Raw genomic sequence first — 17,430 nt, 5'->3', positions numbered from 1 at the left:
ACCACGTGATTCTTCTGCGCAGGCGCCACCTCACGTGATTCTTACAGGCCCGCCTCTCTAACCCCGGCCCTTTCCTTGTGTCTCTTAAAGGGGTCGCCGCCCAGCCAGATACCTTTAAATAAACTTTTCAATTGGGGTTCCCCAGGTGCCGATAGTGGCAAAGAACCCACCAGCAGCAGGAGACATAATGAGACAGGGGTTCAATCCCTGGGTCGAGAAGATCCTCTGGAGGAAGGCCTGGCAACCCACTCCAGCATGCTTGCCTGGAGAATCCCATGGACAGAGGAGCCTGGCGGCCTACAGTTACGAAGAGTACAACACGACTGAGGCTACAGCCCATACAGTCGCGAAGAGTCGGAGACTGAAGTGATTTAGCACGCATGCACAGATGCCATACAGTTAACCATTTTAAAGTGAACAATTCAGTGGTCTTCCCAGTATTGTGTAATCACCACCTGCCTAGTTTCAAAACAGTTGCATCGCCCCAAAAGGACACTTAGTACCTAATAAGCAGTTGCATCGCCCCAAAAGGACACTTAGTACCTAATAAGCAGTTTCTTCCCATACTTGCCAATGTCTCTATGGACTTACTTATGCTGGATGTTTCATGTAAATGCAGTCATACAACATGTGACCTTATGTGTCTGGCTTCTTTCACTTAGCATGTTTCCCTGGTTCTTTCGAAATATAGCACACATCATTACTTCATCACTTTTACGGCTGAATAGTATTCCATCATACGTGTATACCACAATTCGTTTATTCACTTGTCAGTTGATGGACATTTGGGTTGTTTCTATCTTTTGGCTATTGTAAAATGGTTCTGCTATGAAGGTGTGAGTACCAGTTTTCTACTGGGGGGAGGTAGGTACCTAGAAATGAAATTGCTGCTGCTGCTGCTGCTAAGTCGCTTCAGTGGTGTCCGACTCTGTGCAACCCCATAGACGGCAGCCCACCAGGCTGCCCCATCCCTGGGATTCTCCAGGCAAGAACACAGGAGTGGGTTGCCATTTCCTTCTTGAATGCATGAAAGTGAAAAGTGAAAGTGAAGTCGCTCAGTCGTGTCCGACCCTTAGCGACCTCATGGACTGCAGCCCACCAAGCTCCTCCGCCCATGGGATATTCCAGGCAAGAGTACTGGAGTGGGGTGCCATTGCCTTCTCCCTGAAATTGCTGAGTCACATGATAATTCTATACTTAACCTTTTGAGCAACTGCCAAGCTGTTTTTCGAAGTGGCTGAACCATTTTACAATACCACTAGCAATGTAGGAGGGTTACAATTTATCCACATCCTCACCAATGCTTGTTTTCCATTTTTTTTAAATTGCAGCCACCCTAATGCCTCTATGGATCTTTTGCACAAACTCACCAAGACCTTCCACTGGATGCCCACCCAGGAGATAATCAAAAAACATTATCTGAGAACCAGAAGCAGAGTTTCTGAAACAGATGCTGTGCTGTGTGCTTAGTCACTTAGTCTCATCTGACTCTTTGCAACCCCAGGGACTATAGACCACCGGCCTCCTCTGTCCATGGAGATTCTCCAGGCAAGAATACTACAGTGGGTTGCCAGACCCTCCTCCAGGGATCTTCCCAACCCAGGGATCAACGTAGGGATCCTGCATTACAGGTGGACTCTTTACCATCTGAGCCACCAGGGAAGCCCTCTGAAACAGGAATGGCACTGAAGTATCTAGAGACACACACAGTTATCACTAAGTAGTGGGCTTATGCGTGATTATTATTTCTAGCCTTCTGCTTTCATGCTTTTTCAAGTTTTGTGAAATGAACATTTGAAAATGTGCCCCGCAGCCATTTCCTCCCATGTAAGTCATACAAACCAGGGCTAGTATTTTTCCAGCGAAAAGGTGATCACTAAAAACACTTCAACAAAGTCACAGAAAGCAAAGAAGATATTTTTATAATCATGAATGAGATCTGGCCCAACTCTCTCAACTAAAGGAGAAAAAAACTGGACCCAGTGGGAGAAAATGACATAGGCAAAGGCTATGAACTACTATTATCTTGATGACATTTGTTAGATGGCTAACGGAAGACCAAGGTAATGTCTTCCCTAGACGCCTACCTATGCTCTTTTCAACTTGATTGCACCACACTGCAAAAGTCCTGTTATCAAGTCCATTTTTGATAACACATCAATGCATCTCGCAAATATTAATTCAGTAATGACAACTTCATAAACTCGAAGGCACAAAAAGAACAAAACAGTGAGCTATTGATAGAATGACGGAGGGCAGAGAAGTTTTCTCTGAGCTGAAGTTTTAGACTTGAGAGTGAAATGTCAGTGCAACAACAGCAAAAAAACCCATAGATTCATACATCCAAAAAAAAAAAAATCCTCACAACTCTAAATGACTAAGTAAGGGCACCCTGGACGTCAACATCATGGACAGAGCCGCCCCCCGCCCCCTTATTACCCATCTTATTGATGCTAGTAGTCCAGAAAAATGAAGGCTTCCTTTGGGTGTTTAACAATAACGTGAGAGTAGGAATGGTGAGGTGGGGGTGGACGCCACGCCTAGTTCTGATAGATCCAAGAGCCGAAACCTTGGCTACAGCCTCTCTGTTCCACCTTTTCCCCAATCTCCTCCATTATTTTTCTGCAGTCCTTTGACCCTGGAGCCCTTGCTAGGGGTTGGCTAAGAATGGGCCCGCCCCTTTGCTGGATTCGTCACAAACTACAGGAACCCCGCCTCCCCCTCGAATGATTCGCTACCCCTGGCTTCATCCCGCCTCTCCAGCGAAACGATTGGCTGCCTGGCCAGCGGGCCGTTAGCGCCTGCGGAGAAGCTGCGCCTAAGGAGAAGCTGAACTTCAGGTCACTGGAGGGGTGCTTCACTGACAGCAATGGCAGCCACGGCGTTGGCGGCGCGTACCCGGCAGGCCGTCTGGAGCGTCTGGGCAATGCAAGGCCGAGGCTTTGGCTCGGAATCGGTACGCCAGCGGCAGGGTCCGCTGCCCCAGCCCTGAGCGCGGATTCCTCCTCTCGCTCCCGGCCGCGTCTCTACCAATGCCCCCGTCTCTCTCCGCAGGGAGATAGTGTTAGGTCCAGTGCGGGCGCGGTCCGGGACGCCGGTGGGGCCTTCGGAAAAAGAGAGCAGGCCGAAGAGGAGCGATACTTCCGGTGAGGCCCTGGGGACCCCGAGTCCAGCCCTAGATCCTTCACGGCCTTCCAGCCCCTCTTCAATTGTCAGTTGCCCCCACGCATCCCTCCCTGGCGTCCTGCGGCGTCCCATCCACACCCGACCCCACCCCACCCCATCTCACCCTCCCAGAAAGACCTAACAGGCCCCTGAACCTGTTAACACCCAGTGCTTGAGGGCCCTACTGTCGCCACCTGTGGGCTCCCGGTGGCCTGCCGAATCCCACGGCCCCCATATCCAAGTCATTTCCACCTGCGGGTCTGCAGACCTCGACTTATCTCTTCCTGAGTTATCTGCCGTCTCCACTCATGGAGGTCTACCCGCATCGTGCAGAATGCCCCCTAGATTCCTCCCAGAGCATCTAGATCCGACGGTTCCACTATCTGCAGACTCACTGAGCCTGATTCTCTCAGTCCTCATCCCAGGCCTTAGCTTGCCAGCCCCGCAAGGATGAATTCCCTGATTCTTCAGACCCTCAGCCATTTCTAGACCCTTCTGCTTCTGCAGCTCGCGTCAGCGAGTAGGATCGTAGGAGCATGTGGCAGCTGCACGTGGTTTGGACACCTATCCCCCCTTTTCTTGGAGATTTGGCCCGCTCAGCCCAGCCCAGCCCAGCCTTTAGGAGCATGGATTGGGCTGGGCCTGTCTACCCTGTTTACCAGCCTCGAGTTATCTTATACTGACTTGTATCCACAGTGGGGAGCAGCGTGGAACTAATCTATCTTCTGCTCTCCTTGGCCTATCTTTTCTGCCCTCTCTTGCTCACGATTAAGGATTATCGCCATGGCACCTGTCATACCAGAGAGATAAGGTGCAGCCCTTAGAGGCCATCTAATTGGTCTCCCACATTTTACATTTATGGAAGACAGAAGCCTGTATATAGCCAAGCCAACATTTGAATCATCCGTTCTTGAGACCTAAATTGGACTCAAGAGACCACTTTTATTTTTCCTCCCCTTCATTTTGGCCTTTTACAGAGGGCCTTGCAGTCCTCAGGCAAAGACAGCCCTAGATAAACTGTGGTAGGACACATATATTTGTCCTTTAACTATGCACCTTTATATCTCCCCACCTCCTTTTGCTGTTTTCCCCCCCAGAAAGGGATTCTGTTCTCTGGGTTGTTTCTCGCATAAGTCCTTCAGGTAGGGACTTAAGTCACACCTCTCTGGAGTTTTCTACTGAATCTGAAAGGACTCCTTCATTAGCGCAGGAATTTCAGGCACTAGCACCAGGACAATGGAATCATTTTTGGCCATCTCCTGTAAATGTTGTATCTTAGGATGGAGTCGTTGTTCATAGTGGGGCTTGAAGAGGGTAGAAGAGGATGGTGAGCCAGACTCCTGTGGGGTTGGGATGCCTTTTTGCCTTAGGTGTTTCAGGTGCTTAGAGATCTCTTTGGGGTGAACAATTGGGATTAAACCAAGAGCCACTCTGTCCTGTAGAGCTCGTGCTAAAGAACAGCTGGCTGCCTTGAAGAAACACCATGAAAATGAGATCTCTCATCATGCAAAGGAGATTGAGCGCCTGCAGAAAGAAATTGAGCGGCATAAGCAGTCGATCAAGAAACTAAAACAGAGTGAAGATGACGACTAAGTGCGCCAGATCTCCATAGAATGGCACCTATTATTGCCCACTTCTATGTAGACATAGTTCTGGTTTAACCAAAAGCAATCTGTGTGCTTCCAAAATATTATAATAAACTGTCATTAGTGAACTGTGTCTAATGTTTTTGTCTGAAGAGGGGTAAGGAGACACACTACTGGGCCACTAAAATGAATCAGAAGACAGGGTCCCTGCAGTAGGGAACTTGGAGCCAAAGCACAGTGTGATGAGTGCTGTGCAGCAGAGGCAGGAAACAGCATGACGGGGAGAACAGAAAGTCCCTTTTCCCCGTCAGACACTAGGCAAGAGGCAGCGGAGAGAGCTTCCTAAGGGATAGATGTCAACGTATAAAGTCAAGAGCAGCCTGGAAAACAGGAGTGGTTGCTTCAGTTCAGTTTAGTCGTTCAGTTGTGTCTGACTCTTCGTGACCCCATGAGCCGCAGCACGCCAGGCCTCCCTGTCCATCACCAACTTCCGGAGTTGACCCAAACTCGTGTTGATTGAGTTGGTGATGCCATCCAACCATCTCATCCTCTTCTTCATCCCCTTCTCCTCCTGCCCTCAATCTTTCCCAGCATCAGGGTCTTTTCCAATGTGTCAGCTCTTCACATCAGGTGGCCAAAGTATTGGAGTTTCAGCTTCAACCTCAGTCCTTCCAATGAACACCCAGGACTGATCCCTTTTAGGATGGACTTTAAAAGTTGTAATTCAAGGCACCATCAGTAATACCATTTTGCATTTATAAAATGGATTAGACAACTCCGTGTGAACTAATTACCCTTGTTCTAATTATCCTCATGCAGATTGAGAAGGCTGGAGTTAGAAATCGTGTCACCTTGGCATCCAGGTGTTTAGACTCCTAATCTGTTAACAGCACAGAATCAGAATTATCACTGAAGTTACATTTTGCTTTTCGAGCATCCTCTTGCTTTAGACTTCAAGGCCTTGATTATTATACAAACTATTTGTGTAACTCTTATAGACAAAAATGCAAAAAACAAGTGACATATGGGCCGTTGGCAAGATATTTTCAATTCACCAGTTCAATAGTAGATCATTTGCCCCAGAATTGTGATGTCATTTGTTTTAAGACAGATGACTTTTTATTTACACAAAAGGCCTTAGGACCATTGAGTGATAACATCTTGGACAAGTCGTTGACCCTGTCCTTGCAGACCAGACACTTGATGGCTGTTTCCAAAACTTACCCATAGTGCTGCTGATGGAAAGTTTATTTCTAGATACTCTTGAGGTATGAGTGCTGAGATTCTAGTGGCCAGCAACAAAATGACGTTAAAGATGAGGTACAAGAAATGGTCATATTAACTCACATACCTTTTTAAAATTTTAAAACACTGCAAAATTTGAAATTTTAAAAACTGGTTGAGGAACACATAACATCTCCCATTTTGGACTTTTGTGACAAAAAAAAAAATGGCACACAAAATCTTGGGAATTCTCTGGTGGTCCAGTGGTTAGGACTCTGCTTTCACTGCCATGGGCCTGGAGTTTGATTCCTGGAAATAAGATCCCACATGTCCCAAGGCCAAACAGGCAAAGAAAAAAAAAATTGAAGATTATAGTGTTTTGTGACTTTTTATAATCAATACTTTCCTTACTGGGAATGATGTTCCTAAGTTGATTCCTCAACAGCAGTGTATCGTCTACTCTTGTCCTATGTTTTAAATGAAAATCAGTCTAATGATGATTGAATCAAAGAGTTGAAACTTTAAAGTGAAGACAAGGAATCATGAGTTCAAATTTTTTTTTTTTTTTTTTGCTTCACCTGGCAACATGTGGAACTTCCCCTTGAGGGATCAACCTGAAACCCCTGCAGTGTAACTCCAGTGGTTAAAACTGAGTTTCAACTCTTAAAAAAGTTTTTGGAGCTGCCTAATTTAAAACTACCTGAGCTTTATGAAAATGGTAACTCATGATCTTTTTGTTAGGACATACCTGTGGTTAGTTTTCCTATCATAGTAACGGAAAGATACAACTATGTTTTAAAATACTTTAAAACTTTTAAACAAATATATGTTAAAATCCTAAGGTAATTTATGTGATATGAACCAGTTACCACAGACACAACACAGGCCATGAGATTAACCAAAGGTCCAGAAGCACACTCAGGTGGTTCTTAGAATTTGAGAAATACTACAGCAAGGGATTCTTAAAGAAGCCACAAAGCAGCAGCAGCAGCATCACCTGGGAACTTGTTAGAACCGCAGATTCCCAGGCCACATCCCAGACCTGCTGAAACTGAGGGTGGAATCCAGCAATGTCATTAAACAAGCTCCCCCAGGTGATTCTGATGTGCCCTGAAGTTTGAGGACCATTCTAAATTCTAATGAAATTTGCTGACATTCTTGAGCACAGGGCACTTTTAATAATCATCAGACATAGGCAACATATGTGTCAACATAGGCAGATTATTAAGTACAATGAAGATAACTATATATTTAATATTTTAAATATTATATCTATTTGGTTGTGCAAGGTCTTAGTTGCAGCATGTTGCGTCTAGATCCCTGACCAGGGATAGAACCCGGGCCCCCTGCTTTGGGGCATAAAGTCTCAGCCACTGGAGCACCAGGAAAGTCTCTAATAGAGTTCTTAATATGAATGCTATTTTAGGACTTTTTAAAAAATGTATTAAGAATTATTCTGTACAAAACATATTAGCATTTTCGAACATTGCATTCCACAGAATACAATTTGGAAAATGCTACACTGGTTTATTGCATTAGTTAAAATCTTTTTTGTTTACAAGTAACAGAAACCAGCACTGGCTGGCTTATGGAGGAGAAAAACAGTAATTTACTGGAAGAACAGGCTATTGCCTCACAGAATCTCAAGACCTGAACAAACAAAACTCAGGAAAGGCAGGGGCCAGAGAAGCCCTGAAAAGTACAGGAGATGTGTCTAAGTAGCTTTCTAACCACCTGTGTCAGAAAAAAAAATTTTTTTTCTATGGAATTTTACATGAGATTATTTAACAATTATTTATAATTGCACAACTATTTATGGAGCACTTTATAATTATTTACTCATTAAATCTCATGATATTTCTGGTAAATAGGTTCATACACCATAAGCTTAATTTTATAACCAAAGTAACAAAAGCAGGGAATTGGGAATAACTATCTCAAGGTCACACAAGCAGGTTTGTGCTGCGCAAGGACTTTACTTCAGAACTCCTGTTCCCACAGTCTTGAATTGCAGTGGTTCAGCTACCCGTTAGCTCCCTCCTCAACGTGGAACAGGTTGTGGGTGGTGGGTCTTGCCAGGACCATTGGGGATGACCCAGGGTTATTCCACTATTTTCAAATATGCACTGCTGCATATTCTATGGATTCCAGTTTCATACTTCTAAAATGTATTCATTTAATTTTTAATATAAAAATTATATTTAGTATCTACTACATGCTGGACACTTGTTAAACACTGGGAATTCAACTACCAAATAACTCCCACGGCGGTCCTTATGGAACCCACAGCCTATTGGCAAAGTCAAGTGGTTAAACAACAATGTCGTTTTAATGGAGTGAGTCTAGAATGTTGGGGGAGGTCGTGGGACAGGCAATCAGTGCTGACCTGGGAGAGACATAACAGCAGCCAGGTAAACAGGAGAGACTGGCATTCAAGACTGAGTGACAGCATCTGGCATTGAGAGAGGTCCTTGGCTCCTGGGGGTCGACAATAGTTTAGCCTTTCTATCTGCTGCTCGGAGGGATTGTGGCGGGGATGGGGAGGTGGGAGTGTAGTAAGTTCTGTGACTCTGCCCAGGGCTGAGCTGGCCACCTGTAAGCTGACTCAGTCACTGTGTCCCACTTCTCAGTTCTTTCTTTCTTCTTTCCATCCTCTCTCCCTCCTTTGCTCCTTTCCCTCTTCTTTTTAAGTACAGTCCTTTCCTAGAGCAGAAAACACCTAAACCACTTTTACCCTTGAGGAATCTTCAACCTCAAACATCAGAAAGGAACAAAAAGCTTGGGAGCAGGCAAAGGAACAAAGAAGTACAAGGAGACGTATGCCAACGCTTCACACGCTGGGCCACCCAGCACAATCTCGCAATTAGCAGATGCCACAGGTTCCCCCTTGCTCATCATCCTTTTTATTAACTTGAGATAAAATTCACATGACATAAAATTAATCATTAACCATTTAAAGTGTAAAATTCAGGGGCATTTAGTATATTCACAATGTTGTGCAAACATTGCCTCTATTTAGTTCGAGACATTTTCATCACCCCAGAAGGAAATTCCGTACCCATTAAGCTGTCACTCTCCATTTCCCTCTCGACCCAGCCCCTGGCAACCGCTAGCCTGCTTTCTGTCTCCGTAGACTTGGCTATTCTGAATCAACATGCAAATGGAATCATACAATATGTAACATTTTGTGTCTAGCTTCTCTCACTTAGAGTAAGGTTTTCAAGGCTGGTCTGTGTAACATGGTTTAAACTTTTGTGTATTTATTTTTGACTGCACTGGGTCTTCGAGGCTGCACGTGGTGAGCAGGGGCTCTAGTTGCAGTGCCGGGGTTTCTTACTGCGATGGCTTCCCATGGCTCTAGGGCACACGGGCTTAGTCGCCCTGCAGCACATGGAATCTTCCCAAACCAGGAATGGAACCTATGTCACCTGCATTGGCAAGTGTATTCTTAACCACTAGACTACCAGGGAAGTCCCATTCCATTTTTAAAAAATTATTTATTTTTAATTGAAGGATAATTCCTTTACAGTATTGTGTTGGTTTTCTGCCAAATGTCAACATGAACCATCCATAAGTTTACATATGTCCCCTCCCTCTTGAACCTCCCTGCCACCTCCCTCCCCATCCCATACCTCCATTCCATTGTTTAATAGCAGAATAATATTCCATTGTGTGGCTATATCACACTTTTGACTATCCATTCATCAACTGATGGACATTCGGCTTGCTTCCACCTTTTGGCTGTTGTGAATAGTGCTGCTAAAAATATTCCTATACAAGTATTTATCTGGACACCTGTTTTCAGTTCTTTTGGATAAATACCTAGGCGTGACACTGCTGGATCATAGAATAATTCTATATTTAACCTACTGAGGAACTGCCAATCTGTTTTTGCACAGCAGCATTTTGCATTCCCACCAGCAATGTACGGAAATCCAGTTTCTTCATACCCTCACTGACACTTGTTACACGTGATTTTTTTGATTCTAGCTATCCTAATGTGGGTAAAGTGGTAGCTCGTCATGGTTTTGATTTGCATTTCTCTGATGACCAATAATATTGAGCATCTTTTTGTGTGCTTATTGGCCACTTGTCTGTCTTCTTTGAATAAACATCCCTTCAAGTCCTGTGCCTATTTTGAATTGGATTGTCTTCTTGTCATTAAGTTTCCAGAATTTTTTAAATTAATTAATTCATTTGACTGCACCAGGTCTTAGTTTCAGCACACAGGATCTTTAGTTGTGGCATGCAGACTCTTAGTTGTGGAATGTGGGATGTGGCTCCCTGACCAAGGGTGGAACCCAGGTCCCCTGCCTTGGGAGCTTGGAGTCTTAGCCACTGGACCACCAAGGAAGCCCCCAGAATTCTTTATATATGATGACTGCTGCTGCTGCTGCTGCTGCATCACTTCAATCGTGTCCGACTCTGTGTGACCCCATAGACAGCAGCCCACTAGGCTCCTCTGTCCCTGGGATTCTCCAGGCAAGAACACTATAGTGGGCTGCCATCTCCTTCTCCAATGCATGAAAGTGAAAAGTGCAAGTGAAGTCGCTCAGTCCTGTCCGACTCTTCAAAACCCCATGGACTGCAGCCTACCAGGCTCCTCCGTCCATGGGATTTTCCAGGCAAGAGTACTGGAGTGGGGTGCCACTGCCTTCTCCGATATATGATGGCTGCTGCTACTGCTGCTAAGTTGCTTCAGTCGTGTCTGACTCTGTGCGACCCCAGAGACGGCAGCCCACTAGGCTCCACCGTCCCTGGGATTCTCCAGGCAAGAACACTGGAGTGGGTTGCCATTTCCTTCTCCTACTAGACCTTAACTGGACTTCCCTGGTGGCTCAGACGGTAAAGCGTCTTGCCTGCAATGTGAGAGACCCGGGTTCAATCCCTGGGTCGGGTAGATCTCCTGGAGAAGGAAATGGTAACCCACTCCAGTATTCTTGCCTGGAAAATCCCATGGATGGAGAAGCCTGGTAGGCTACAGTCCGGGTGCAAAGAGTCTGACAGGACCGAGTGACTTCACTTTCACTTTCAGACCTTAATTAGCTATATAATTTGCAAAATTTTCTCCCACTCTGTGATTTTAAATGAGGTCATGAGAGTGGGACCCTCACAATGAGATTAGAGCCCTTCTAAGAAGAGACATCAGACAGCTTGCTTCCTCACTCTCTGCCATCTGTGGACAGCGAGAAGGCAGCCATTTGCAAGCCAGGACGAGAGCGCTCCTCAGAACCCAACATGCTGGTACCTTATCTTGGACTTCCAGACTCCAGATTCTGACAAAAAAAATTTTGTTTTTCAAACTTACCCAGTCTACGATATTTTGTTATGGCAGCCTGACCTCAGATAGGCATCAAAAATATTCACAGAAATAAACTTTGAAAAGTTTTTACAGTTAGCATCAAGAGAAATATACTTGTTCACAGTCTTTGACTCATGAATTTGCTCCTAGAAACTTAACCTAGGAGACTAATCAGGAATATAATGCAATATTTTGTATGTAAGAGTTTCATCTCACTTTGACATAAAATATTGAAAAATGTCTAGCAATAGATATTAATGAATGTGACACGTGAACATTCTACAACCATCAAAAATTATGTTGTAGGGGAATTCCCTGGTGGTTCCGTGGCTAAAGCTCAACTCTTTCTGCCACAAGACATCAAGAACCTTCATGAAAACATCAAGAGCTTCATTAAAAAAAAATTACTAAAAAAAAGAAAACCTATCAGTAAAATCACGTTATTATGAATTTTAAACAAATTAAGTTTAAAGAACATTTAATTTTTGAAAATCATCATGAATTATAGTAAGTAGAAAAAGCAGGCTCCATCGCCATACATAATTTTTATGCTGTTTAGTCGTTCAATTGTGTCGGATTCTTTGCAATCCCATGGACTGTAGCCTGCCAGGCTTCTCTGTCCACAGGATTTCTCAGGCAAGAATACTGGAGTGGGTTGCCATTTCCTTCTCCAGGGGATCCTCCTAACACAGGATCCAACCCAAGGCTCTTGGGTCTCCTGCATTGGTAGGCAGATTCTTTACCACTGAACCACCTGGGAAGTGCACATAATTTATATACTGTAAATATAAACATAGTTTAAAGAATTAGTATATAATAGTAACATTATATATATATATATAATAAATATTCACAAAAATAAAAGCCAATGTGTTAACATTGAATCTCTCTTGGTAGTAGGATTAGAATTTCAAAGGGATTCTCTCTACCACCTTCCCCCCGCCCCCCAACTTCAGTTCTTTGAAAGTATCTTTTATTTTTTAAGATACAAATGTACTACATCTTGGCTTTTAAGCGATTATTAAATAAGTGTAGTGTATAAAGTCTTTTAATTTCTCTATTATCCCTTTACCTCAGAGGTAACTGGATCCTAACAGTTTGTTGCAAACTGCACCTATTTCCAGACTTTTGTTGCCTCTGTGTAATCACCGACATATCTACGACATCATTCTGAATGTATCACTGTGCATTTGTTTTTTGTTTCTTTGCTTTAACCTAACATTAAATTCAGCACATCTTTTCACTTCACGTAGAGCACCTACAATACAGCGTATAGCTATCTCCTTCTGCTTCTGTGCGGCATTATGCTTCCTGTGTAGACCAATCTGTTTATTACTTAAACCAGTCCTCTTTGATGACCATTTTGGTTGTTTCTAGGTTTACACTTTCACAGCAATAGAACAATGAACAGGAGTAATACCGGTTTAGGGTAGAAAGCGTCAGAAACCTTTTTTTGAAGGGGGGGAGGGGATATCATTTCGGGTTATTTCTTTTGTGGCTTTATCCTTTTCTGTACTTTCCAGTATTCTGCAATAATATATGTTACATAATTTGGAAAGGAAAAACATGAACTAAAACCAAAAGTTGATTAACAGAAAAAAAGGAAAGAAGTGAAAAAAAGAAATGGAAAGCTTACGGCGTAGTCCTCTCCCCCTCCCCTGGGGGCGGGATCGGACGGAGGGAGGGGCGGGCTGCCGCAGTCCGCACCAATCAGAGACCAGTTGATTAGCGAGAAGAATTTGGAGACACTCCACGCCCAGCAATCAGCCTCGGGGTTATGCTTCCCTCAGCGGCCTGGAAACCAGCCTGGGCCTATCCCGAGTGCCGCTGCGGGCTGCTACTGGCTGCCAGACAGCCCCGCCCACCTTCCTGCTCATTGGCAGCCACGGTCTTCATTAGGAGAGCCTGTTGCTGAGCGAAAAGAAGTAGGCGCCGCAGCTTTGGCTCGGAAGAGACTATTAGACCGCAAAGGTACTGGGCGCCCTTGGGTCAAAAAAGCAACATGACTAACCTTCTTTTATTCAGTCCCTGCTAAATGCCAGGCTTCGTGCTCCAGAGTTTTAAATTTAATTGTCATGACCACTTTCTTGAACACCCGACTATCTACCAGTCACTGAGCTAGGTACTTTAAAATAAGAACAGTTTAGTTCAGTCGCTCAGTCGTGTCCGACTCTTTGCGACCCCATGAACTGCAGCACGCCAGGCTTTCCTATCCATTACCAACTCCCCGAAGCCTACTCAAACTCATGTCCATGGAGTTGGTGATGCCGTCTAACTATCTCATCCTCTGTCGTCCCCTTCTCCTCCTGCCTTCAGTCTTTCCCAGCATCGGGGTCTTTTCTAGTGAGTCAGTTCTTTGCATCTGGTGGCCAAGGTATTGAAGCTTCAGCTTCAGCATCAGTCCTTCCAATGAATATTCAGGACTGACTTCCTTTAGGATTCACTGGTTTGACCTTGCAGTCAAAGGGACTCTCAAGCGTCTTCTCCGACACCACAGTGAAGTACTATTTAAATGATCATTACTGTTTATTGAGCACCTAATTTTCATCAAGCCTGGTTGAGAGATTCATATGCATTAACTCTTATCCACACAATAACCCCTGAAGGTAAACGTTATAGCTCCATTTTATGAAACAGGAAACAAGTTCAGAGAGGTGAAGTGACTTAACCATGTTCCCACAGTTCTAAAGTGTTGGAACTAGACCCTTCAATTCTGACATCCTGCTTCCAAGTACAACTGTGGGAGGGGAGGGGTGGATAACAAAAGGCTTCTGCGGGTAGGAAGAGGTGGAAAGGGATGGTGGCAAGGCTCTGGGGCACTGCTCCAGTGATGGGCCTCAGGGTGATTGTCTGCCAATGGAATATATACAGCCTCGGGGCCTGGAGGACAGGGGGAGAGACGGTGAGCAAAACTCCAGTTTGAAGACACTTCTCTCTGGAAATGGGAGGCTCTTGGGGCAGTCTGCAGGTGGCCCTAATTGGGGGCCTGGATCCCAAGGTTCTAAATTCTGCTCTCTGACCAGCTTCTTGGGAGACCTTTGGCGAATGCCTTCTCTCTGGACTTCAGGATTCCTGCCTATAAGGTGAGAGAGTAAGTCAAGATAACATGAAGTGAATTTGGGCAAGGGGCAGAGGAAAGCGGGGTGGTCTCCGGGAAGTCTGGTTCCTGCTGGCAGCAAGGGAATCCTTATAGTCTTAGCTGTTGCCTGGCCTCTTTTAAGGATCTGACAATTCTGGGAACTCAAAAATCTACCTTTTTCCCCGGTTCTGAGCTATAACAGAGTCCTGCCTGCAGGGTGCGCTGAGGGCTCACAGCCTACTGAACCAAACTGGAGCTCAGGTTTTGTGTTTTATTTTTTAAAAGGGGTGAATTTTGTTTTTAATTTATTGGGGTTTTCGGGCCGCATCTTGATGAACTTCCTCCACCGAGGATCATCTCGCACCCCCTCCAGTGGAAGCAGCAGAATGTTAACCACTGGACTGCCAGGGAAATCCAAGAGGGTGAATTTTTTGAAATCTGAAGATTTCTGTCCTTAGGATACAATCAAGGTACCTGAATTATATGTAATGCCCAACACCATTTCTTCTCACACTTCCTCTGGAGAGTTAGAGCTATTTTCAATTCCTTTGTTTTCCAGATGAAGAAATAGATCCTAAGAGATTGAAAAAAAAATCACTTTGGATCACATGGCTAAAAACTAGAACCCTAGTTGCCTGATTCCTGGGCTGGGCTCTTCGGAGAGGGTTGGTTCTGCTTTCAAGAGTCTGTGGCTGTTCTGCCCCCTAATGCACAATTCCTGGGGACAATGTCAATTTTGGTTGTATAGCTTGACAGCTCAGGACCTGTCAGCCAGAAGGCCCTCCCTCAGCACCTAGCAGAATGCCTGCTGAATGAGTAATTAAATGAATGAATGTGTGAATGAGCCACAGAGATTGAGTCTGCTTTGGTTTTGTCAAATAAGTCACCCGGAGTTGGATTTCTTTCCTGAAATTCCCTCAAGGCAGAAATGATATTCTAAAATGGAAGGGGAGGGTGTGGCAAACAATAAGAGCTCAGAAAATTACATCTGAGTTGATAAATTATAGCCCCAGATCTGGTCAGGGTATAAAAATATTCTATCATATTGCATTTGGGATTAGAAAATTAATTTATGAAGAATGAATTCAGAACAGATGAGAATTCCATTAGGGTTAAAATCTGTGAGAGGGTCTGAAGCTAAAGGAGCCTCAGAAACATTTCAAATAGCATCTAGATGTACCTTCAGGACTGGAATCTGACTGAGGAATAAAAGAAAGCTTTGACCAATCAGTGGCCTCAACAGAGGTGATGCAAGAGTGGAGAGAAGGGCAACAGAAGGTGGATCTTTCCTGAACCAAAAATATGAGCCATGGGGGAGGGGAGGAACAAACTTGGCAGTATCACCTGGGCTGGAAGCTTCAGTGCTGGATTTCCAAGTCCGGCACAGTTCCTGATACACATTAGATGGTCAATAAATGTTTAGTGAATGAAAGAGTGAGGGAAGAAGCCTGAGCCCCAACCAGCACGTTCGCTGTGGAGGTGGTTTAGTGATTCATCTTTTCACTGGCTCCATTTTGCTCAGATTCCAACTAGCCTAACTACTTTCTGATGATAATTTGGCTTTTCATGGTATAAAGAGTTTCTGGCCTATCAATTATGAGCCACTTAACAGTTACGTTTCTCACTCCCAATTAATATATTGGAATTCTGCTTTAGGCATCAGTTCCTTGTGCCAGCCTGCTTCTTACATATTCAGGTCTTTCATTGGTGATGCAGTGGAGTTTCTGCTTTGGAGTCATTCCTGTCTAGATTTGAATTCTTACTCAATATATTACTAAGCTGTCTGACATTTGCCAACACACCTCTCAAGCCTCAGTATCCTCATCTGTCAGATGGGGGCATAATGCCTACTTCATGATATTGTGGTGAGAATTACATGAGATAACAGATGAATCCTGGACTATCCTTGGAGCTCAGTAAGTAGTAGTATCTGTGTTCCTTCCAAGCTTTCCTTCAAAGGAGATTGGGTCACAAAATCTCATTCAATTGAGAATATCAGTATCTCTTGCATTTCACAAATTTACTGACTTTGTAAGTGAAGCCTTGGGAATGATTTAGTCGTTTCCTTGAAGGTTCTAAAGAGTCATTCTACAGAGGAGGGCAACTCATATTCATTAATATAGAAGTAGTTCCCAAGGACTCACTGATGCTGCAGCGCCAATACTTTGGCCACCAGATGCGAAGAACTGACTCATAAGAAAAGACCCTGATGCTGGGAAAGATTAAAGGCAGGAGAAGGGGACAACTGAGGACAAGATGATTAGATGGCATCACCTACTCAATGGACATGAGTTTGAGCAGGCTCCAGGAGTTGGTGATGGACAGGGAAGCCTGGCGTGCTGCAGTCCATGGGGTTGCAAAGAGTCGGACATGACTGAGCAACTGAACTGAACTGCGGACTCACTACATGCTAGTGGGAGACAGAAACAATAAGACACAGTTCCTGCCTTCAGGGAGTTCTGACACAGTCTGGTGCAGTCAAAAGAAGACATTATGTGACCCTGATACAAAGTTTTACTTTTCTGAGTTTGGGTTTCCTCACTTTGCAAATGTGGTCAGTAACATTCTACTGCTGGTTGCAGAGAAGGGGTAAGACATGCAAATATGATAACAAGACTGCATCAAATTTGAAGACCAATGGTACAAAAATGTAGAAACAATGTGTTGAGGAGTTAAACAGTGGTAGAGCTTATTTACAGCTCAGTTGGAAAAAGCAATACTTTCTGTGCTGCTGCTGCTGCTGCTAAGTCGCTTCAGTTGTGTCTGATTCTGTGCAACCCCATAGACGGCAGCCCACCAGGCTCCCCCATCCCTAGGATTCTCCAGGCAAGAACACTGGAGTGGGTTGCCATTTCCTTCTCCAATGCATGAAAGTGAAAAATGAAAGTGAAGTCGCTCAGTCGTGTCCGACTCTTCAAAACCCCATGGACTGCAGCCCACCAGGCTCCTCCGTCCATGGGATTTTCCAGGCAAGAGTACTGAGGAAGTGGCATTTTAAAGCTTTCATTCAGACCACAGTTACTAATAAAGGCATTAATTGCTGGGCTAGAGTTCAGTGGCCAGAGATTTGCAGA

The 17,430-nt window shown here is 44.6% G+C and overlaps 1 protein-coding gene across 1 annotated transcript; it reads left to right on the top strand.

Annotated features, from left to right (window-relative positions):
- Nucleotides 1–2,786: 2,786 nt before the first annotated feature.
- On the top strand, nucleotides 2,787–4,879 carry ATP5IF1 (ATP synthase inhibitory factor subunit 1). The gene is made up of 3 exons (XM_052635578.1): nucleotides 2,787–2,956; nucleotides 3,055–3,146; nucleotides 4,608–4,879. The coding sequence occupies exons 1-3, from the start codon at nucleotides 2,870–2,872 to the stop codon at nucleotides 4,756–4,758; spliced, it is 330 nt and encodes a 109-aa protein (XP_052491538.1). The 5' UTR covers nucleotides 2,787–2,869; the 3' UTR covers nucleotides 4,759–4,879.
- Nucleotides 4,880–17,430: the final 12,551 nt, after the last annotated feature.

Source organism: Budorcas taxicolor, chromosome 2 (genome assembly GCF_023091745.1).
Source record: "Budorcas taxicolor isolate Tak-1 chromosome 2, Takin1.1, whole genome shotgun sequence".
Classification (NCBI taxonomy): domain Eukaryota; kingdom Metazoa; phylum Chordata; class Mammalia; order Artiodactyla; family Bovidae; genus Budorcas; species Budorcas taxicolor.
Note: the sequence above shows the minus strand (reverse complement) of the source record. Positions and strands in the feature narration are given on the sequence as shown.